General features: G+C 37.6%; 2 protein-coding genes across 9 annotated transcripts in view; one reads left to right on the forward strand and one right to left on the reverse strand.

Annotated features, from left to right (window-relative positions):
• Mekk1 (mitogen-activated protein kinase kinase kinase 4) overlaps positions 1-23,495 on the forward strand; it is a 58,865-nt gene that overhangs the window by 24,184 nt on the left and 11,186 nt on the right. For all 7 annotated transcript variants that reach the window (XM_045726754.2, XM_069317654.1, XM_045726755.2 and 4 more), the window contains 5 exons: positions 153-320; positions 19,430-19,617; positions 20,345-20,513; positions 21,722-21,844; positions 22,470-22,570. In XM_045726754.2, the coding sequence (XP_045582710.2) occupies positions 153-320; positions 19,430-19,617; positions 20,345-20,513; positions 21,722-21,844; positions 22,470-22,570 (749 nt within the window). The remainder of the gene's footprint in view (positions 1-152; positions 321-19,429; positions 19,618-20,344; positions 20,514-21,721; positions 21,845-22,469; positions 22,571-23,495) is intronic.
• LOC123745780 (fibrinogen C domain-containing protein 1) lies at positions 1,014-16,112 on the reverse strand. 2 transcript variants are annotated; one of them, XM_045726761.2, is made up of 13 exons: positions 16,021-16,112; positions 14,495-14,636; positions 11,155-11,241; positions 10,581-11,050; positions 9,812-10,017; positions 8,973-9,114; positions 7,172-7,326; positions 5,791-5,921; positions 4,921-5,052; positions 4,637-4,769; positions 3,791-3,917; positions 1,944-2,135; positions 1,014-1,739 (listed from the first exon to the last, which is right to left on the reverse strand). In XM_045726761.2, the coding sequence occupies exons 2-13, from the start codon at positions 14,609-14,611 to the stop codon at positions 1,634-1,636; spliced, it is 1,998 nt and encodes a 665-aa protein (XP_045582717.2). In that variant the 5' UTR covers positions 14,612-14,636; positions 16,021-16,112; the 3' UTR covers positions 1,014-1,633. The 2 variants fall into 2 exon arrangements, with proteins under 2 accessions (XP_045582717.2, XP_069173761.1); XM_069317660.1 differs by having other exon boundaries at positions 7,157-7,326; positions 16,019-16,102.

The raw sequence follows: 23,495 nt of genomic DNA on the forward strand, positions 1-23,495 counted from the left end.
GTAAAGGAATTTTGTTTGTTAACCATCTTTATTTCTCTTGGAGAATTTATAAAAAGTTTCCTTAGTTTCCTACAATTAGTTTCATAATTAAATGAATTAATTTATTGGTATTTAAACCAATGTTTCTGTTGAAACTAGCTCTATTTCAACAGAAAAACCAATAGAGAGGGTGCGAAGGATAATTGCTACAATGGATTTTGAAATTGAAGAGTCCCTTCGTGACGATAAAGTTATTGGAAAAGTTTCCAATACTCATCGAGACAAGATTCATTTTAAGCCTCGGAGTGTTAGTTTCTCATGGCAGAGAGGTTTCAAAATTGGTGAGTACCCAGTGTGTTCTCTGTTCTCAAAATTCTCTTCTTTATATGTGTCCTCTTTAATATAATATAGTTCTTTCTGTATCTCTTGGTACAATGTCCATTGTAAGGGTTAAAGGGTGTCAATATAAGGAATCTTCACTGGGCATTTGAACTACACATCCTGTTCACGCCTAAAGGTGTAGGGAGAAGGAAGGAAGGAAAGGAATTATCAGAAGTGCCAAGTCATTATGACTATAGCACTGGGAAAGGGTCAGGATAAGGATTTGGGATGTGGCAGGGAGGGGAAGGACTGGTGCCCAACCACTTGGAAGGTCGGGGATTGAACGCCGATCTGCATGAAGTGAGACCGTCGCTCTACTGTCCAGCCCAAGTGGATGGGAGGTGTAGGGAGAGTGGAGTGAAATAAGGTATTATTGTACAGAGTAAGAATTGAAGGTTTTTTGCATTCACTTGACATCACAATTTTAGATAAGGGTTAACGTAGCCTGTCCTCAAGTCAGATATTCCTCCTGACTGCTATACCAGATGTGTCAGGATACTGCTGTGCCCTCACAAGCTTACTCTTCAGGCAACTAATGATGAATTTTGGCAGTCAGCTGTAGGACCAGTAACGTTTCTTACACACACACACCCAGAATGTTATTGAGAGATGTTTGTCCCAAGGAAAGGTTAAAGGTTCATTAGACAGAAATATTATAATGTTAATTACTTTATTGCTTAAGCTTTACATTTAATTGCCACAAAATATAGCTGAAAGCATATTTATAATTACAGTAATGCTTATCTAGAGTTGACCAACTTATTTTATATTTAGCTATTTACATTTCATTGGTAGTACATTTACTGACCTATTCAACATAGGTGATTCTATGGAGCAAAAACACATCAACCACACCCTTACAGTAATGGACAAAATGGATTGCATGATATTGCCTTTATTAATATTTGTTGCCTCTCACAATTACCTGCTGCATTGCACAGTATACAATATTTTGAAGAACAAATATTTTATAGTTGTATAGTTTCAAAGCTCTTATTTCGTCTCGAGTGAATAGAGCGTTATATTACCAAAGTTTGGTACTTGAATTAGACAATAAGAATGGAATTTGGTATGGTGGGTAACCCAAATCTGTCATTATGAGGCAGCTGAAGGTATTTTCTATTATCAACTGTTGGTTACATACATGCTGCATCAAAACTTTCATTCAAAATCATTATTTTTATATGCATCTAAAATCGTGGGGTTGTATTCATCCAAATTACAGTACAGTATTGGTACTGTGGTTAGAGTCCTCTTGGTGTGTTATTGTGTCCTATGAATACGTTGGATATTCATAGATGGCATATGGGTCGTGATCTGGGTTGAAGTTGTCTGGTGACGTTGTGGTTATTTTATCCTGTTGATCGTTGCTGGATATCCTGGAGAGGAAAGATAAAGAGAATGTGTTCATTATTGAATTTTCTTAAATGCATTAAGTACCTGTATTGTTATGTATATCTTAAACTTTTATAGGTTCCAGCATAAGTGAAGCTCGTATAACTCTTAGGCAAGTGAAACAAAGTGAAGATCTGTGTATTTAAAACATGGCATGTGGATGCAAGTGAAATAAGGAAATTATGTACCTTTCTGTTGTTGCTTGCTTTTTTACTTCCTTAAATGCTTTAAAAACAGGATCTCCGACACTTCCTCCCCGACGAATCATCATACTTGACTTCCAGAGGGAGTACTGGGGCCCTCTGAAGTCATACCAGTAGAGGCCAGTATATTGATGGTCAGCGGGCACGGGTCCATGTAGATATCTTCCATTGAGATTGCTGGAGAATTGTTGCAAATTTAGTAGTGGCCTAAACATTTTAAATACTGGGAAAATTACATAAAGGTTTCCTAATGCTCAGATTGTCTTAATCATGGCAGAAAGCATGATAATATTTAAAAACTTGAGTGAAGTAAGTGAAATTTTGGCAGTCACTGTTACCCAGAAAAAGTCTTAATGTACAAAGATAGAGCTCAAGATAAAAATATATTTCATTATAATGCAGTTGTAAAGCATGTAACACATGTTTTGGTGGTTGATGTGTCCCTGTTGACTTTGTGGTCTGTTAAGTCATCCCATGGATGTTCTTTTCCTTTTGTCGTGGATGTGGGAGCTTCTGTGTGTTGCACAATTCTCGGTTCCAAGTGTGCATGATAACTATTTTCACTTTTCCTGGGTTGGTTGGGTTTCTATTCCTTCCTTCTGGGTTGATGTTGTATCAGTTCTTTACCTGAGTTCGTTTAAATATTTCTTGGCTTGCACGGTATTCTTCCTTGGTGTCAATTCCCATGGCTCCATCTCCTTCCAGGGTTCAGTTGGGTGCTGCTCTATGTGGGTTCAGGCTTCTCTGCCGTGTGGACTTTCATGGTCAGGTGTCCTGCAGTCTGTTTTCACCTTGCTGGGGTTCCCTCATGATAGGATTCTTCACAATATCCCTTCGCCTTGATAGGTTTGCTGGTTTTGGGGTTGACCATCAGCCGTCACCTCCTTTCCATGGTGGTTTAGTTTGTCTCTTCAGGGGCAGTATCGGGCTGTCATCCTCTTGGGCTCTCATTGTCTAGGTCTCGGTTCCTTTCACCTGTACTATCTTGGTGAGATCTTGACTGGCCTGGTTAGCTGTCAAAGGGCTGCACAGAAAGGAGTGAATCATAAGTCTCAATGCCTAATTTTAAAGCTGAAGTACTATACAATATGCTTAAAAACCTGGCTAATATCATTCTGAACCCCTTTTAGAATTTTTTCATGTAAATCATATTAAACATACTTCTGCATATTAATACACAATACTAGATGAGGGTACACGGCAGTTCCCCATCTCGAGCCTCTCTTTTACCCTTTCCCCCTACTCCTCTCCTCTGCCCTCTTTTCTTTCCTCCCCTTTTAAGTAGATAATCCTACTTAAAGGTGGGCACTGAGTCTGACCCCCCCAACTAGTCAATAAGTCCCATACCAGTGACATTATTCCCAAGTGTCTAGTCACCAATCTTGGACAGATAGCAGAGGTGCAATGGGTATGCTTAAAGAGAACTCTATCAACATCAAAGGCCCAAGACTTTTCAGCACACTTCCCCTACACATACAAGGTATAACTGGCTAACCACTCGCAGTTTTCAAACACTGTTCAACAGCCTGGTTGATCAGACCAGCAACCTTGGTCAGAGACCAGGCCACGGAGATGTTCATCCTCGGAATCGTCAACAGGTATTAGGTAGTGAACAGTAACAATGCAGTGTCAGCCTGGATGTTTTGTATACTGTAGTGTGTATAAAACTGGTAAACAAATTGCAGATTTCAAATACTGTACATAACAGTATTTTTCTGTAGTAAAATCTTTTTGTATTTCTCGGGTTGCACCGCAGTGGTATAAATACAGTACAGGTAGTTCAGTACATTGTATAACTGTGTGTATAGAACATAGATAATTATAAATTTTACCTTGTTTCACATGCCCTGTACCACCAGGCACCTTTATGATCCCGTGCGCAGCTTTTTTCTGGCCAAGCATCATTATCTACGTCTGTGGTGCTGAAGCGGCGTCCCACGTGATACCGTAGTGAGTCACCTGAACAATGAATGTTGTTAAGATTTACTTTATGAAAATCCATACAAAATTAAATAACGATTTAACGTCAGTTGATTTTTTCAGTAAAACATTAGATTATCATTTATTGGCATCCAGTAATTCAAAAGATTTATGTTAATTATTTATCGTGCAAATTTTTTGGAATGGATTAAATTCGTATACTGAGGTTCCACTGTACCTGTATATATTTATTATACAGTATCACTTAAGAATACTATGACCTGACCAGGGTTTAAACCTCCATTGCTTGGTATCACCCCCTGGCATACAGAATACCGTAACTACTTCACTAGTGATTGTCTATAAGGATATACCGGTATATTAATTAATTTGGTTATATTACAAAATATTCAGGCAATTTGGATCTGTGTGTGATTCAGAGTGGGGTCATCTTCCTATGATCAAAATTTCTGAGCTTACGTGAGAAATGGAACAAGTAGCTTATCATATGACTAGTGGTGTAGCCTGGCATAATCTCACATGGAAAATAACAAAATAAATAACCTAACCAAATAAATTTATCTAGACATGTAGGCATCATCAAAGGTATCACTGCCTCTGCAAAAAAAGAAAATATTCATATAAAATGATACAATTGTTTGCAAAAACAAAAGAAGATGCAGAGAAAAACAATGATCTAAGCCTTTTCTCTAGACACTGATATTCACTCACAAGAGAATAGTCTCATCATATTATACCTGCATCTCCACTGTACTGCCCAAGCATTTTGAGTGAGTATCCTTCTAGTTCTGAGCCAATTGCAAAAGCTGAGTATACTGCATGTCCACTTTGTTGGTCAAAATCTGCCAGCTCTACTCGTAATTTTGATACCTTGGTTAAAATAAGTGTGGGTTACTGTTTTTGCAGTGACATTATAATTCATATTTATAGACTATCAATAACAATTACAGTATTTCATTACATTGTCACCTCAAAGAGAAAGTTTGTCTTCATTAACATAGTCTTGAATACAACATCTTACATGTTGGTTTGTGAGTAGGTGAATCTTCTCATTCCCAAGCCAAAACTCTCCAGCTAAATTTCCAAACCCATACTTATAGTCAGCCCATTCACGGAGGAAGTCAACAGAACCATCTTCCCTCCTTTGGATAACCTAAGAAATGGATAGTTGGCATTATTATCCTCACCTAAATGTTAATTTATTACAAATTGGTACATTATTTATTAACAGGAGTTTTAGCAAGTTGGCCTATTAATAATTGTATGTAGTAGAATAACAAAATTATTATTTCAACTTAAAGTAGAACCACTGAAATAGGAATATGAATATTTACAAATTATAATACAAAAAAAAACTGACTGTGAGAAATAACACAATCAGTAGAAATGTATTTTTTTTTAAGCATTAGAAGCACATTGTATACAGTATTAAACATTTTCTCTTTATTATCTTAACTGATTATATTGTACATACTGAAGGCAGTCCTCATGCTTTCTACCTTTAGTAAGTATATTTAATACTATACTTACTAAAGGTAACCCTGATTATTCTCCCTTAATTGTACTTATTTATTAAGGGTAATCCTCATTCCTTCCACAAACATATTTATCCTAGTGTAAGCAATTGGTAAATGTTTCGCTTTTACATATGCCAAACTAGCTTACATAATTTTCAGTAAATTTGTAACATATTTCAAGAACCTTTGAAATGTGCTGAAAGTTCTACATGTAGTGAAAGGTGGGGAGGTTCCAGAGGAAGCAAGGCATTAAAGATATTGATGAATACCATAAAGCATTATGGTGCAGGACTGAGTTTGAGAATGTGAACTAATTTACAATATAGATAAATAATGATATTGTTATGATGAATACAACTGGAGGGGTTACTTACTGTCCATCCTCCACCATCAGTTTCCATGTCACAGTAGACAAAGAATGGGGCTGTGGCATAGCTTGGCCGGATGCGGTATACTCCAGATTTGTTTTTACCTTGGTTCATTAACTTCCAGCAGTCCTCTGGCTCTGTAGAAAGCTCTCAATTATTTATAAAGTTGAATAAGGCAACAATTTACATATTTAGCTATTAGTTTCCAGAAAACAATTTAAATACTTTTTGGGGGTTAAGCATAAGGATTTTCCTCTCTCATTCAATGTTTTCACATAAAACTAACTAGAGCAACAATTAAAATTTCAGGCATAATTTCAAATTACAAACCTAATAAATAAAGAGTGTATGCATATACATTATGTGTGTGTGTGTTATTGCTTATTATGAGCCATGCTGATGGTATGTCTTCATACTTCATCTTGTGATTTACACACATTCTGTATTGCTTTCTTACATCATTTGCCCTCCTAAATATTGTATAATGCATTCTGCATCACAAGATATTTCTATAATGAAAGAAAAGGTGATTTTTCTTATTCCAACTCTAGTATGTATTTGATCATTATAACTGGTTGCTGGTTCCTAGGAACATCTTGTATTCTAAATTCTTGATGGCTGCCTCATACTGGGTAAACACAAAGTATATTGTAGCTGGTCGATCCTCTACTCCTCCGCTTGTCAGTTCTGTGGTATGGTCCCTTTCAAGGTGTTTGTCCACTATGTCCAACAATTTTGCTCTCTACATTGCATCATTCCTGTGAGGATTCTCTGTTGTCCACCCTATTTCCCTGTGCATTAGAATCTTGGCTCTTACTTTCTTTGCCACTGTAGCTGCCTTTTCAATTACCTTGGGAATTAAGATTGTAATAACATTGGATGATGGTTCTGGTATGACACTAGGGCTCTGCACTTAACTTGAGTAGAGGGTCCTGCCCCAGACTGTACTCACTAACCTGACAGTCTCTACTCATTGACATAAAAAGTGGTGTTCTACTCAAATGCCTATCCAATGTCAACTGTTGTGTAGTAGAATCTGTTACATGGAGATTTGAATTTTGGAGTGTCCACTTCACTGCACTGATAATGCTAAAAGCTAAAAAAATTCTTGTCTTCCCGTAATACATACAGTATATAGGACAATATTTTCTCATCAAACTCTCATGACATTTGTAGAACTGATTTTGCTGTACTGCTTGAGATGTTACATTATTAGGGAAAAGTTAATTGCTGTATTGTTACTAATTATACATATTTTAGAACTGATATTTTTATGGGACTTCAGCAATGTCCTTTCAAATAGTTTTTTGTTTGTATTCATTATGATTTTGTACGTTATTTTTAATATTTAAGCAAGATAATGGTGACATACCTGTAGAAACCTTACCCTGATTCCCTGAACCCCGTCTAGGGGCTCGGGACTGACCCATCAGCTGGGCTAACAAGGACATTGATGGTGATGTATCCTTGTTTCTTATTTCATTGAGAGACTGATGCATGTATTGTTTTGTAACTATGTTCTGGCTCAGCTGACCGAGATTTCTGTAAAAGATTTTGCATTTCATGAATTAATATTTTTACCTAAATATAAAATATACTACAGTATAGAATACTGATTTTAAATAACACAATCGGCCAAAATAGCTGAAAGATGGTTAGGAGTTTTGTAAACCATATGTAAATTTACGTTTTCTTTTCTCTCGTATTACATCCTGTGTTATAATTTCTGTTGTGTTATCAGTACAATAAGCAAGTTGTTTTCATTCTGTTATTTGCATCATATGGTGTTATGGTAAAGAATTTAAATACTCATTTATTATTTGCTCTGTGGGGGCTTTGATTTCTTTTAAATTCCTGTATACAAATACAGTACAGGGTATTAGTAGTTAGTTTTAGATTTGGCCTTATTTGTATTAAGTGTTCCTATTACTTAGCAGTGTTTGCCTTAACAGTAACACAAACAGCTGTGTTTGTGGAGTGGGTCAGGAGCTGTGTTTCAGGAGGCTTGGTCAGAGAATGGGTCATAGGGACCTTGACCCCCTGGAATCAACACGAGGTAACCGCAAGATAACCGCTGTTATTAAATACTTTGCAGTACAGTAGTTGTCATCAACCCTTCCACTGTTAACCATGAATTGCATAATGTTTAGATTAGTTTGTATTACCCTTGATAATACCATCTGAGTTTGTATTGCCCTTGATATCTAACAAATACTATACTATCTACCAAGGATTTAAATTCACCGAGAGTTTTTCCACGTTTTGCTATTTTCCTGTAAGAAATTCATTTTTTTCTGATCCAAAATTACAACATACACTTCACATGTATAAACAAACAAAAGTACAGTATATACTATATAAAATGCATTTTAAATATACTTAAAGGTAAAATTTTAGGTACACCATACCTTTAACATACTGTATTACCATGTTTTTAACAAAACAGTAGTTAAAGTACAGTAACTTGAAGTTGAAGGAAAGACCCAATACATTTGTAAGTGTATTAAAACCAAATTTTTGGATCAAGCCTACATCCTGTATCAAGATGTAAACATTCTTTACAGCTGTAAGGATCCTGTAAACAATGTTTACAGCATCTTGAGAAAGAATGTAGGTTTCATCCAAAAATTGTGTTGTAATACACTTACACATGCAGTGGGTCTTTCCTTCACCTTCATTTAAGCATTAGGGCATTGTAGTAAGTTTCTCTACACAGTAACTGTTGTTATTAAAAGTCTCGTAGGTAAGCTTAATGAAAATTTATCACCATATAATGGAAAATATTGAAATGATTTATCCTGATCAGTTGCTGATTACCTCCTTTACTAGGATAAAAATAATGCAAAGTTAATTCAAAATGTCAGTTGTACCAAAAAGGTACTTAAATGCTTCAAAAGTGATAGAAAAATAAGTTAGATTGCTCTGTAAGTTAGTGTCAATTTGATGCACATGACTTAATTATATAGCCATTCAAGGACTATAATGTCTGTGATAGTCACGTTGAAAAAATAATATAAATAATATTAAAGGCAGTTTCACAATTTTTTTTAAATTAATACAGTGTGTTAACGTTAACTTAATTGGGTGAATATACTGTATATATATATCTGTGCCACAGGGCATCTCCACATCATTCCAGAAACAAAATAGGGAAAACAAACATACATAAACTGCATTACATAACTTACTGGCTGACATTGGTGAGTACAGTTAGGTTCTGCCCAATTTGTGAAATATCGTCTTTGACAGCCTGCATTGCAGAGCGCAGTCCGTTGATTGTTGCAGTCACAGCTTGCAACTTTAGTCCAAGGCTTTGCCCACTTTCAGCACCTATTCAGATACCAGTATCTAAAACATTTGTATAATTTATAATCATTGTGCATGCATGCCAAACTGTGAATGGTAATACTGTAGTTGCCTAGTGCCAATTTACTGCTAGGTGAATAGAGATATCAGGAACCCAACCCAGGACCTTTCAGTTATGAACTGACTATTCTGACCACTGATACATCTTTGCTGTAATTTGTTTTCCATACTACCTATATTTATGTACAAATGGGTAATGTTTTGACATAGGGAAGAATTAATGCTTCTTCTACCTTGATACCAACCTTGCATATAGTTGTCTCAGTACAACATGCAGAAGTGAGGATGTCTATTAACTGGGGATGTTTCATAAAGTATAAGCCTGGGAGTACAATGTGTGTGTTAACTGTGATGCTGTGTCGCTAAAAAACAATGTGAGCTGTCTTAATTCTAATAAAGTACATTTATATACTATGTTTAGCAAAAGTATATATTAGGATAGGCCTATTATACATTAGATTGGGGCCTAGGACAGGAAGATAGTACAGTAGTCCTAATTATTTGTTTATAATGGACATTGTGGGTTGTTATACAGTATATGTGCAACAGTTCATATGCCTCTGTACTGCTATATGCAGTGTCCTGTTGGAGGATGGTTGTGAATTTCCAAGGGTAGGTGTACAGAATTTTCACAATGATAATGTATAGAAAATTGACTCACCTTGCTCTTTAGGTATTTCACTAATGGTGGCTTTAAATTCATTGTGTTGTTGGCTGAGGCTTCTAATGCTAGACTTAATTTCATCAAGGTGTGTAACAATCGTATCCAGCTCATTATCAGTTGTCTCCATGCGGTGGCGTAGGGAATTGCTTAGTTCACTAATCACGCTTTTGCGTTCCTCTGCTTGCAGTTCAATTCGTGTGAGTCTTGGTAGAATAAAAAGGAGACTAGCTTTAAGAAGCAAATTTTTGGAAATTGGTGCACAGTATTACAATCCTCAATATTTATCTTCAAGTACACAAATCCTGAAACCCATTTTCACTGTCACACCATTTTCCTTCTTATTACATATTACAACTATTTCATATTGAATATTATTTCTCTGTATTTCATAACTTACATATGGCTCGTGTGTGATTAATGTGTTAAAATCTGGCTCCAGTTTTAATGATCGCACCATTACAGACCTAAAGAAGATTATGCTGCTGCTATTATAAATTATGGCTTAGCATATACCGTGTTTAGTTGACATTGTCTTGAAGATATAGCTAATTGTGTGTCAGTAGTACATGTAATGTTTTGTCAACGAGTCTTAAATAACATTTAGATGTAGATTTTATACATTTAATGTACTGTATATGTTTTGTTGTGTTCATTCCCTGCCTATTATTGGAAACTTAACAGCATTGCTAGCTTCTCTTTAATGTGCATTTTGTGTGTTCAGTTGTTTATACTGACTCAAATGTGTGGCATATATTCTTTGTCATACCTGTAGTTTATGGTGTCTATTCTTTCTGCCCTCTGGTTCTGTAGTGTTTCAGTAGCAGTAAGCCTGTCACTGAGGCGTTGGAGCAAGAGAATAGTGGTGTCCATTTGATGGCGAGAGATGTCTGATTCAGGCAGGCTTCCAGTGCTGATTCTATCACCAGTTGCAACATTGCTGTAGGTCCCCTCATGCTGTCTTCCTCCTCCTCCACCACCACTTTGCTGTCTTCCTCCACCACCACCACCTTGCTGTCTTCCTCCTCCACCACCACCTTGCTGTCTTCCTCCTCCACCACCACCTTGCTGTCTTCTTCCACCACCATGCTGCCTGTTGCCCCCGCCATGTTGTCTGCCGGTGACGCCAGCACCAGCATTCTCATTGCCTGGACTTGGTCTTGAAACTTCATAGCTGTCAGCATTGGTAGTGCTGTTACTACCATCTCCACTGCCTCTGTAGCTGTCATTGCTACTGAGCTGATGAATATCATGAGAAATACTAGTATGTGAGGTAACATACCTTTACATAATAATATCTGGTCAGTACAATTCCTGTCACTATGGATGGATGATAGGCTCACCTGGCTGGATGTAATGGTGTGGAGTGTGTTGATGCTGTCACTACCATCAGGAACACTTGGTTCAGCTTCAGCTACTGCAGCTACTTCCTGCCATCAAAGACAGTATTGATCATTAACACTTGACCAGAGCTTAAATAAAATAATAAATATAAACTAGGAAAGTGATTTTACTTTAATAGCTCATTGCTCTCCTAATTTAAGATTTGTTTTTAGATAGGTCTTAAAAAGTTAAAACGCAGTTAAAATAGGCTGCGTAAGGAAGTTTGCCCTCGAGTCCTTGCTAACTCTTACAGCTCCTCATTGTTTCTTCAATCTGCTTGCCTCTATGCACTCAGCAGTTATTGGGAACCCAAATGTAGTACGAGTGGCAGATCACCTGGAAAAAATGACCCATTGAAACACTTAAAATACTGAGAGTGCCTGAAGGCACTTATGCTGTAATCCTTGGAATGGATACAAGAAAGAGAGGGAGAGATCTGAAAATATACACGTGAAAATACTAGAAGGTTAAATTTCAAACCTGCATAATAAAATTGCAAACAAATTAAAAAATCTGCCCAAAACACTGAGTGTTGGTGGCTTTGCAAGAATGTAAGAACACCAACTCTCACAAACCCAATGTACCTTCTTATATATAAATAAATAAATCAAATACAACACACTGGAGGTATCCTAGGAAGTGTAAAATAAATCCATTGAATAGTCAAGGAGCAATAGACATGATTAGAAACCCTGTGTAATTATCAGAGGTTAATACATAAATCTTCAACTTTCTGCCAACAAGTATAAGAAATATTACTGGAATAACAGCAGCTTTCAAGAAGAAACTTAATAAGTTTCTCTTGAAGCTATTGAATCAGCCTCCCTATGATTACTAGGTGAGCCCGTGGGCTACAAAGATACAGCCTCATAGACCAGTCAATCACCAGGAATGGCAATACTCTAGCCAAAAAAAAAAAAAAAAAAAAAAAAAAGGCCCCAAAGGATGAGTACTTGGATGGCCAGTACTATACCTAGTTTAGAAACTCTGGGGCCTCCTGCAAGATTGTGACAAAGGAGCACTATTACGTTGCTCTAGGTTACACAAGAGCGGATGAATTGATGAAGGTGACACTGGACTGAGCTCGGGGCTGCGTTGGGTGGCATTCAGTACTAATGGGTTCAAGTTAGTTTTGTGTGTTTCTTTTGTATATTTTGTATTGTTTGGGGGATTTTATTGACAGTTTAGTGGTTTTTGAGTCTTGTGTACAGTAGTTGTCTGTAAAGTTTTGCCAACTTCCTGGTTGCTTTCCCGGTGAAATGGCAGAATGTCATTTGATCCCTGCACCTCGTGTGAGGGGGCCAGGTTTTGGCTCTGGTCCCTGGGAGGCCAAATGAACCCCTTGCAATAAATTTGACTGGCAAATTGGAGCAATCACAGCAAAATAGCTACAGGGAGCACCACGGTGCTTCCTCAGAAAGAAGAAAAATGAAAAGGGAAGTAAAATGAGCAGTCTGAGATGGGACATGACTCCATATAACAGGTGAGATTATTGTAAATTAAAATGCATATGAATATGAAAACTCATATATAAAAGAACTACCCTCCCCTCTCTCTTTCCTCCTTCTTTTCCCCTCTCTCTCTCTTCCCTGACATCCTCCCCATCTCTCTCACACTGAAAATTTAATATTAAAAAGCATAAAATAAACTAAAAACTCAATAGAAGACATCCTGGTTTAAGGCTTCATGATATTCGCAGGGGAGGGGGGGGGTTGCTAGAGATGCGTTTAATGCTTATAGGGTGGCACTGGAGCCAAAACTGACTGGCTTATGATACTCACATACCCCCCATTTGTCACCCTGAAAAGTTGAGTGAGGCTAGTCCCAAATGTCTGGTATGCTACTTTGGATGAGCAGACAGGCATTCTGTTTTATAGATTGATACAAAATATTTGGTATGTCAGAAAAACATTACCTGTCAACATTACATCAAGAGACATTGCTGTCTGACATACAATACAGAATATATAATAATAATCTCTCATTTGATCAGGTGTTAATAACTCACAAAGGCATGAGTTATTACATCAACTCAGGACTAAAAGGCCGGAGCTGGAGCTCAGTCCTTACAATTTCTAGTAGGCAAGATGACAAGTAAAAGAAAAACAATACAAACACATGCACATGTTGCGTGGCATAAGTTGATATGAGCCTGAAGCAGTAATTGGGCAAATTGGGTGTGGGTGTTGATGCAGCAGTAATGTCAAGGTCATTTGAGTTGGCCTCTTCAGGCTCAATATCATATCTAGTGAACTGCCTTCCTGATGAAATCCTCGTGCTCGGTACACGTCTATGCTTGAGTAATCTACCTATAAGAGAGAGAGAGAGAGCGTCTGTCTGTCCAAAGTTGGAGGCCAAACGCTTAGGGGTAGCCTTACCCAAATTTGTAGGGGAAATGCTCTAGGATAAATGATGGACATAGGCTGGTCAGTGTAGGCCTAAGTTATATGATTTAAGAAATATTAATAATTATTCACATCCCCCTTCCGATTCTCGGATTCAATTCTGGTTGTGCGAAATATTGGTTGAAATGTCCAAAGACTTTTTTGTTTTCAGAAAAAATTACTTCCCTCCGTGCAGTATTTTCTTTACTCCCTAATATTATACGGTATTTTATGAAAAAGAGGAGGGGGCTAAGCAGGGGTAGGGGGATATGAGGGGGAGGGCAGAAGGGAGGACAAGGGAAGGTCATGAGTGGGGTGAGGGAGGGAGGATAAGGGAAACTTGCAGGATGGGGGATTGTGGAGGATGAGGAGATGAAGAGGGTGTGGATGACAATGGGAGGAGGAGGGCACCCGGGCACTGCAGGGTATCCCTCCTAGTAGTTTAAATACAAAACTTGCAAGTCAAGATAATTGTGATTTTTTTTTCCTTATTGTTACAGTCTGTAATGCTTAACTGCCTAAGTAAAGGTTATGATGTCTAAAAGTTTAGTGTGAATATTTATACTTTTTAACATAATTATGTAAGGGTTTGTTAATAAAATGTGTGATGTGTTTGTTTTTTATGGCAAGTACTGTAATGAGGCACAACACATGTAAGGGAGGGTTGAGGTGGATGTAAAATTTTAAGGTATACCAAACAATACAGTACAGTTTTAACAAGTGCTGTAATATGTAATTAAATAATCTGTTTGATTGTTGGTTGACAATTTGTAGAGGTTGTTATTCCAAACTTCCTTTCATACCCATTGTTTGCTAATTATAGTTTGTGTGAACAATATCTTTTAAATTTGGAGATGGCTTTAATATTGATCAACAATATGCAAATATAGATGAACACAATAGATGCTATAGCTACCTTACGGGGCCTGTAGAGGGGGCGGCGCTCTCTGGCCTGAGCCTGTGTTGGATTCACTGCTGCAACCAGTACTGCTGCTGCTACTGCCCATGTTGTCAGTGTTGTCCACGTCCTCATACTGCTACCTCACACCACGCACCCTCTGTTGGTCACCACTGTCATTTACTACTTTACTGATAAGCTAAAGTGTTACCTAGTACAACTAAATTTTGGCATATACTGTGAGTATCTTGGTAGTTGACAAGTACTGTACTAAATCTAAGAAGATGGGCTACAAGCACACTACCAGCAAGGTAATTTACATGTACAGCATTAGGATGTGTAATATATAATGACAGAATTTGTGAGGTAGACCACAATAACAATATCAATAAGGTAGGCTACAATCACAGCACTAATGAAGTACAGTATCTTGAGGTTATCTTGAGATGATTTCGGGGCTTAGCATCCCCGCGGCCTGGTCCTCGACCAGGCCTCCTTTTTGTTACACATCCCTCCAGGAAGCAGCCCGTAGCAGCCTGTCTAACTCTCAGGTACCTATTTACTGCCAGGTAACAGAGGCATCAAGGTGAAAGAAACATTTTTGCCCATTTGTTTCCGCCACCACCGGGGATCGAACCCGGAGCCTCAGGACTACGAATCCGAAGCACTCACCACTCAGCTGTCAGGCACCCCTGAACAAAAAGGCACAAACTGGGACAGACAAATCTATATACAAACGGGGTGAGAATAGCTTGAGCTACCTCATCCCTTTGTGTGTATTTTACCTCAATAAACTTATTTCAATTTCAATCTATATGCAAGTGTCCATCGCGGCTAAGTTTAAACTAGTGAAGTTTAAATCTGGAATATAGATTCAATCTACCTCATTAGTCGATATTTAACCGCGAGGTACAAGTGCAAATTGAGGTACACATGCAGTAGCAGTACCGGGCACTCGTGAGGTACAAGTGCAGCAGTACTGGGTACCTGCGAGGTCTGCGGGCTCACCATAGCCCGTGTTACTTGGAACTTTTTGTTCCAGGTAGCGAATCTTTAACAACGACAACCTGCGAGGTACAAGTGTAGCAGTACCGGGTACCTGCCAGGTACAAGTGTAGCAGTACCAGACAACCGCGAGATACAAATTCATTAGTACAAGGCACCGGCGAGGTACAAGTGCAGCGGTACTGGGCACTCGCGAGTTATAAGTACAGTTTTATTGTAAGCTTCCGGCACAACACAGGCAATACTCAACATGTTAATAATCACTCAGTGTAACTACGGTACTAATTATTGTCTTGCCGATTTACGTTTAACACATTAAAAGAAAAAACACTAAAACAAATCTTGGTATGGTTTGAACAGTTAATTATAACAAGGAAACATGTATAAATTTTCAAGAAGTAATTATATATATAATATAAAATACGGGTTGGAAAAAGTGAGCGGAAATTAACACATCTCTCAGCTTTCAAAAACTATTTTACAATTGTATAATGAACGAAATATAATGGAACAAGTTATATGAAGACTGTGATTCACACGGTTCAAGTTGGTGAAGTTAGCATAGCGCGAAGTGAAGGTGTTAACGGGCCGGAGGCTGGCGGGTGACTGCCCAGGCAGCGCTCTCCTCCTGTTTAATACACATTAATTGTTCACCCTCACTACCCACCCTTCTCTGCCACACCTGTATGTCCTTCCTCGCACGAGAGTTGTGAATTATATGTACTTTATTTCTGGTTTGTATTGTGGCCACTCAGATAAGAGGTAGTGGCATTGTGCTTAAAGAGAGGAGAGGGAGATGAGGCAGATGTTAGGGTTATGGTGGTGGTGGTCTGGGAAAGTCATCAGGCGGCATCCTTCCCTTCTCCCTCACTCCAACACATGCTGCACGAAACAGGATATCATAGCCATACACATGCTGAGCAATGCATGAAGAGGGTTTTCAGGCTAGACTGGTACGACAAAGGCAGAGATCGATTGATTCAATATATTATTCAACCTCGAGGCTATAAGAGGGGAAATTCTAACAAAGAAGAGTAAACTGCGAAGTGTAATGTATTACAAAACGTATGCCCTTAGAAGGACGAAAGAATTGAGACACGTATATCTACGTGCAAGACCGCGTTTTTCAAATTCAATATACAGAAAGTACACCCCATCCCCTAAGCAGTCCCCGTGGCGCAGTGGTAAGACACTCCCCCGCGCTTCGCAAGTGATTTTGGCCTGGGTTCGTATCCTGGTTGGAGAGGATCGACTAGCCACTAATGCAGGCGATGAGTCACAATAACGTGGCTGAAGAATGTGGACCAGACCACACACTAGAAGGTGAAGGGACGACGACGTTTCGGTCCGTCCTGGACCATTCTTAAGTCGATTGTCAATCATTCTCAGTCGACTTGAGAATGGTCCAGGACGGACCGAAACGTTATCGTCCCTTCACCTTCTGGTGTGTGGTCTGGTCCACATAGCCGCCAATCCTAACCCTTGCACGGAAGCCCTCCGAAATTTCTTTATTGAAGGTTATCATTGTTCCAAATGGATAACTGGAACTGAACTCAGAATGTATCTGATTTATAATTTGTACCAAGAGAGAGAACAAGGGCACTTTCCTGCACCATGGAAGATTACACCCTTAATTGTAGCCTCTGTTCACCCAGCAGTGAAAGTATCTGGTTGGTATCAATCATTTGGCGGGGCGTAGGTCAGGGGAAATTAAGATTAAGGACCTGCCCGAAACGCTGTATGTGCTGGTGGCCTTATAAGATATAAGATCTACCCCACAGGACAAAAAAGCTAGCCTTGCACTGGAACAACTTCCTATGCCAGTGATGGAAAAAGAGAGGGAATGGAGATTGGAAAGTGAGCTTTAAGGTAGTGTACTCAAACATTAATGGGATTATAATTAAAGCAAGTGAACTAAAGGAAAGATGACAAGAAAACCCAGATGTGATAACACAGAAATATAATTGTCAGGAATCATAACATGTAATCTTTCCATAGGACTACTATAGATATCTAGCAGTTCTCATGGCGTAGTGGTATGGGGACTGCTATCCCTCGCTAGCAGTCCCCATGCCAAGTCCTCCGCTCATGCAGCTCACGAAGGGCCTAGCGCTCGCTAAGCCCGTTGTGAGCGCTTTGAAGGGGCGCCAATCCTTAACTATTGCCTCTGTTCACCCAGCAGTGAATGGACGGGTTGTATTTCGAGGAAAAAATTTGGATTAGTTCAATTTCTTTCTTTATTATGCACCCCATACCCATCCCGTGGGCGGTGGTGTAAAGGATTACAGACACACAATTGGTTCAGGAACTGAATCCTCTAGTTTTTTTCGTTTAGCTAAGCAAATAACAATCTTTTGACGCTAGTTACACAATTAGTAATGTTATATATACATGTACACATACTCATACATACATGTACATATATATATATATATACATATACATATACATATACATATTTAATCGCCCACACTATTACACACAAATAATCTTTTGTGTCACAAGTGATTCAACAAGAGGCTCACAACAGTCACTATACATGGCACTTTACATCTATGGTGAGTCACACAGTTACTAGTCTTGCTGCACACCCACCCAACTGGGCGGCAGCTTTACAGTCATGTGCATGCATTACCTACAGTAAGCAAATTTTGGATACTTCGCTAAGATTTCGGGCAGCTCATCATTATGAATGAGTACTTACACATTTCTTGGACACCATTGATGTTGTTAAGGATCTGCGTTTATCCGTACTAGTGGCTTTATAAGAATGTAAGAACTCTTGTGTGTGTGTGTATGTATATATATATATATATATATATATATATATATATATATATATATATATATATATATATATATATATATATATATATATATATATATCAAATATATTTTTTATATTTTTCTGTAATTCGGGGTCAGTAGTTCGACCTTGGGGGGTAGACCTCGATACAAGCCAAACGTGTATGAATACACTCAGGCTTCCTGTCCCCCAATCCAATAAATTATTATTATTATTATTATAGGAATAGGCCTAACCCTCAAACATACCAGAAATACAAACAAGCAAGAAACAAATACACAGAAGTGAGGAGAGAGGCAGAAAGGAACTGAGAAAGAGGTTGTAGACACATGTAAAACAGATCCAAGCCTTATCTATAAATTCATTAAAAGCAAGTTGCATGTAAAGGATAAAATCCAGAGATTGAGAATGGGAACCAAGTTCACTGATAATTAAAAAGAAATGTGTAAAACACTAAATGAATAGTTGCAAATTATTTGTACAAAATGAGGATTTCAGAGAACACCATAGAATTCATAAAGGTACTGTATCTCAAGATGAAGCAGAAAATTTACTGATGGGGCTAGGAAAAAATAAAGCTGTTAGATAAGATGGAGTTTCACCTTGGGTGCTGAGAGAATGTGCAGCTGAGCTAAGCGTCCCACTCTAACTGATATTCCAGACATATTTGTCCACAGGAATCTTAGTAGATACAGTCTTTGGAAAAAGGCAAACGTTCCAATCTACAAAAAATGGTAACCGAGAAGACCCTTTAAATTGTAAAGTGATTCTTTTTAAAGGGTCTCTATAAAGAAACCCTTTAGAGATTCTACAGAAAAAGAGATGGTTGGGCTGACTGTGTCTATCTGGCCCTAAAAAAAAAAAAAAAGACTTTTGGCAGAGTCCCACAAAAGAGGCTGTTTTGGAAACTGGAACTTGCTGGAGGGGTAACAGGGAGACTTCCGACATGGATGAAAAATTTTCTGGCAGAAATTGGAGGGCAGTAATCAGAGGCAATGTAATGTAATAAATCAATAAACTTGTAGCCAATCCAGCAGTAAAGCAATTATATGAAGTCCTATTTTGCTGCAGAAATATGGTCTTGAGAATGGTAATATAAATGCTTTTTATGACCTAATGCATATTATTGGTTTCCCTTTCAGGTGCTGGACGGTTTGGAAAAGTGTACACAGCAGTAAACAACAATACAGGAGATCTGATGGCCATGAAGGTCCTTCCCTTACAGCCCAACGATCACCGTTCCATACTACGTGTTGCTGATGAGCTACGCATCTTTGAGGGTATTCAACACCCACATCTCGTCCAATGTTATGGTGTTGAAATCCACAATGTATGTCATGTACACCTTTATTTTTACATATTGAGTAACATTTTAATTTAGAGTAGTTAGAAAAGTCATGATCATCAGTTAAATGAGTGTTTAAAAGAAACAAAGTACTGTACTGTAAAACTGTATTACCTACACCTCATTGTTGCTTCCCCATCCTTCAGATGACACGACTTTTAAAGGTGATGGGAAACACTGTACAGTACTATGTATATTATTTGTCACTTGAGAGGCGGAAGATATAAATGTGCTGACCAAAGCAGTCTACTAGAAATTTATATTACAGTACAGTAATTGTAAGCTTGAAGATGACGAACATTGCTCTCACTATATCACTTGGAATGGGTGTTATAGAATATTACATAAATATTTATAATTTTATAATATATGAAAACAACCCACTAAGTAATATAGGCTGCTCCTGGCTTCAGACGCAAGACTAACAACTCCCACTTGACTTGTGAGAAACTAGTACAGTAGTATGTTTATTGTTTTTATGCTTAGTTTAAATTTCCATAGTTAAATCTCAATTAAATTAAATGGGACAGAAGTTATAAAACATTAACAATTTTAGGCAAAGGATGTTCCATTTCTATTAGCAGAAATTGTGTACGTGTAATAAAACAGTATATTATGTGAAAATCTTCTATCTGCCGTGTTAAAATTTTGTAAGTTCTTCTTGCCTTTAGAGTAAAATGGTAAATTATATAACCAAATCTTTTGGTGGCAGGATGAAATGTTGATGTTCATGGAATACTGTGATGAAGGCACCCTTGAGAGTCTAGCTACAAGTACAGAAACTGGTCTTCCTGAGGAGAGTGTGCGGAAATATACTAGGCAGCTGTTGGAGGCAGTGAATGCATTACATGAGAAGGGAATTGTCCATAGAGATATCAAAGGTAAGAATCTCTACTCTTTAGCAGCCTGTATTACATAATCACATTGTGAAGTCTTTGCTTGGTCTTTTCATTTACCAAGCTATGCAGCTAAGTTTAGAGTTTAAAGGTTAAAAAACTGAATACTGTAATTGCTTAAAGTAAATAAAACTGATTTCCAAATTTGTGGAGTAATGGTTTTCACTATAATAGTGTGGAAGAAAAAAGTAGAAGGTAAATGTTGGAAAAAGTAAGGTTATGGTGTTTGAGAGATGGGAATAGGATGTTGTGGATTTTGTGACAACACAGAGGGTTGAGCTGTTAGATAAAAGTAGGAGAGATAAATACTGAAAGAGGTAGTAAGTTTTAAATAATAATTAGCAATGTTAGATAAAAAAGGGAATATGTAAGATGAAATAAGATAGGATAATAAGTGGAAGAGTGCTAGGAGAGGTGAATAGTATTGTACAGTATAATAAAATGAAAACTGTAAGTTTGAAAGTTGAGGAAGAATGAGATGTATTACTCCTAGCCTCGACAAAGGAGTGAAGCTTGGATATGGAAAGGGACAGAGTGTTCAAGAATGCAAGAAGTTTAAATTAGGTTAAGAAATTCAGCTGGTGTATTTGGGGTATGTATAGCAATGAGAAAGTAAATGAGAGATGTGGTATTGATGAAATGGGGTGAGGAAATGAAATGTGCAGGGGTGGAATGGGCAAAGCACAGTATACCAAGGTAATATGGACATGTTGGTAGAATGCTTCAGACTTGTTTAATGAGGAGGGTGTACAAGAGCGAAATAAATATATCATATGGTAGATTCTAGGCAGATGACCAGAAGTGAATAGTGTAATGGTATATAAGAAAGTGAATAGTGGAATGGTATATAAGAAAAGGTGTGGGGGTTGGGAAAGGTTGTTTTGAACAGAGTGAAAGGTTTGTGTGGTGATAGATTCCCCTGGAGAAACTTCTGCTATGGCAACCCTCTGATGGAAAGCTCCCAGAAAGGAACATGGCATTGGGGTTATAGATAAAGTGTGTGGAAAAACACTTGTGTAGTATGCATGTAGTAGTATGTTACCTTGCAGCACAAAATGCTGATGCCTTCAGTGAATTCAAAGAGTGAGTATGCATTTTAGTGATCTTTTCTTGAAATTGCTGAAGGTATTTGTTATAGGATTGTTATACAAATAGTTTGTTCTATATGTTGCATGTATTTTTGGTCTTTTAAGGTGCAAATATCTTCCTTTCTGAAGAAGGAAATACTTTAAAACTTGGAGATTTTGGATGTGCTGTCAGACTGCGTGGACATCAGACGGAAATAGGAGAACTGGCAGGAATAGCTGGCACACATGGTAAAAATATTTCTTTCTTTCTTTGGATACTTGTGACAAAATTAGGGGAATGTTAAATTATGAGTTAGCCTTCTGCCTGTGAATGTGTTTTCCTTACAGATGTTTTCAAAACACTGTGACACATTTTTTTAAAGTCTGTTACTGAATAAAGCTGAGGCTTCACATAGAACTTTGTTATGGTTTGTAATAATTGTATCTGAACCAGTACAAAAAAAAAGAGAAGTACAGTAACAAAATATATAATAAAATGGTGAATAGCATGCTACCTAGTTTGGATGATATTTTAATGTAAGATCAAGATATTTGAACTTACACATCCTGTATGTATAAAGATAGATTTTTTATTCAGGTAAGGGTACATACATTAAAGATGAGTTACAAACATAATGTTGGAATTTAAAGATAGAGCTAGTACATACAATACCTAAAGCCACTAATATGCATAGCGTTTCGGACAATAAAGCAAATAACATGGGCTGTTTTACAAATAAAGTATTCTTTTTATTTTAATTCATAATGCTGTACTGTACTAAAAGATAATCTAAATTTCTGAAGGCTTATCCTTCTATCTGATCTAACTCTTCAGTACAAGGATAGTAACAGTTCCATTTTTATTGTTTTGCAGCTTACATGGCCCCAGAAATTTTCCAGTCGAGTGAAGGGCACGGTCGAGCGGCAGATGTTTGGTCTGTCGGGTGTGTTGTTATTGAGATGGCAACTGGCAAAGTAAGCACTACTACAAATGCACTTAAATGTTTATTAAAATAAAAATATTAGCAGTACCATATATGGAAAAGCAAATTGTCAAACACATTTTACAGCACATGAAAATAGGATATTTATTCAAAGTACGGATGTTTGCATGACAAATAGTCTACACCAGTATTCCACCAAAGCTGGAATATGCAATGGTTGTATGTGCCCATATCTTAAGACGCACATCAACAAACTGGAAAAGGTGCAAAGACATGCAACTAAATGGCTCCCAGAACTGAAGGACAAAAGCAACAAGGAGAAGTTAAGGCAATTAAATATGCCAAAATTAGAAAATAGAAGAGGTGATGTGATCACTACGTACAAAATAGTAACAGGAATTGATAAATTTTTGATAGGGAAGAATTCCTGAGACCTGGAACTTCCAGAACAAGAGGTCATAGATTTGAACTAACTAAACAAAGCTGTCGAAGAAATATAAGAAAATTCTCTTTTGCAAACAGAGTGATAGACGGTTGGAAGAAGTTTTGTGAGAAGGTGGTGGGGGTCAAAACTGTCAGTAATTTCAAAGCTTTATATGACGAAGAGTGCTTGGAAGACGGGACACCACGAGCGTAGCTCTCATCCTGTAACTACACTTAGGTTATTGCTCATTGTCCTATTAGACACTGTAACAGGGAAGATTGGTGAAGAAAAAATTAAGGCATACAATATACTATACAGTATTAGAAAAGAAAGACAATACTGTACCATAATTTAATTTATGCCTAATACTGTGTTGTACATGTACACTATACTCTCTAAGTTAAGAATGAGTTTTGTCCTAATGCTGCTCTATGCTTCATACCATGTTTTGAATTGTATTAGAGTGTTATGCAACCCGCTATCAATGTACTCAATACAAAACTTAGTACTGTAGCTATAAAGATTATCACTT

The sequence above is a fragment of the Procambarus clarkii genome, chromosome 88 (genome assembly GCF_040958095.1).
Source record: "Procambarus clarkii isolate CNS0578487 chromosome 88, FALCON_Pclarkii_2.0, whole genome shotgun sequence".
Lineage (NCBI taxonomy): Eukaryota > Metazoa > Arthropoda > Malacostraca > Decapoda > Cambaridae > Procambarus > Procambarus clarkii.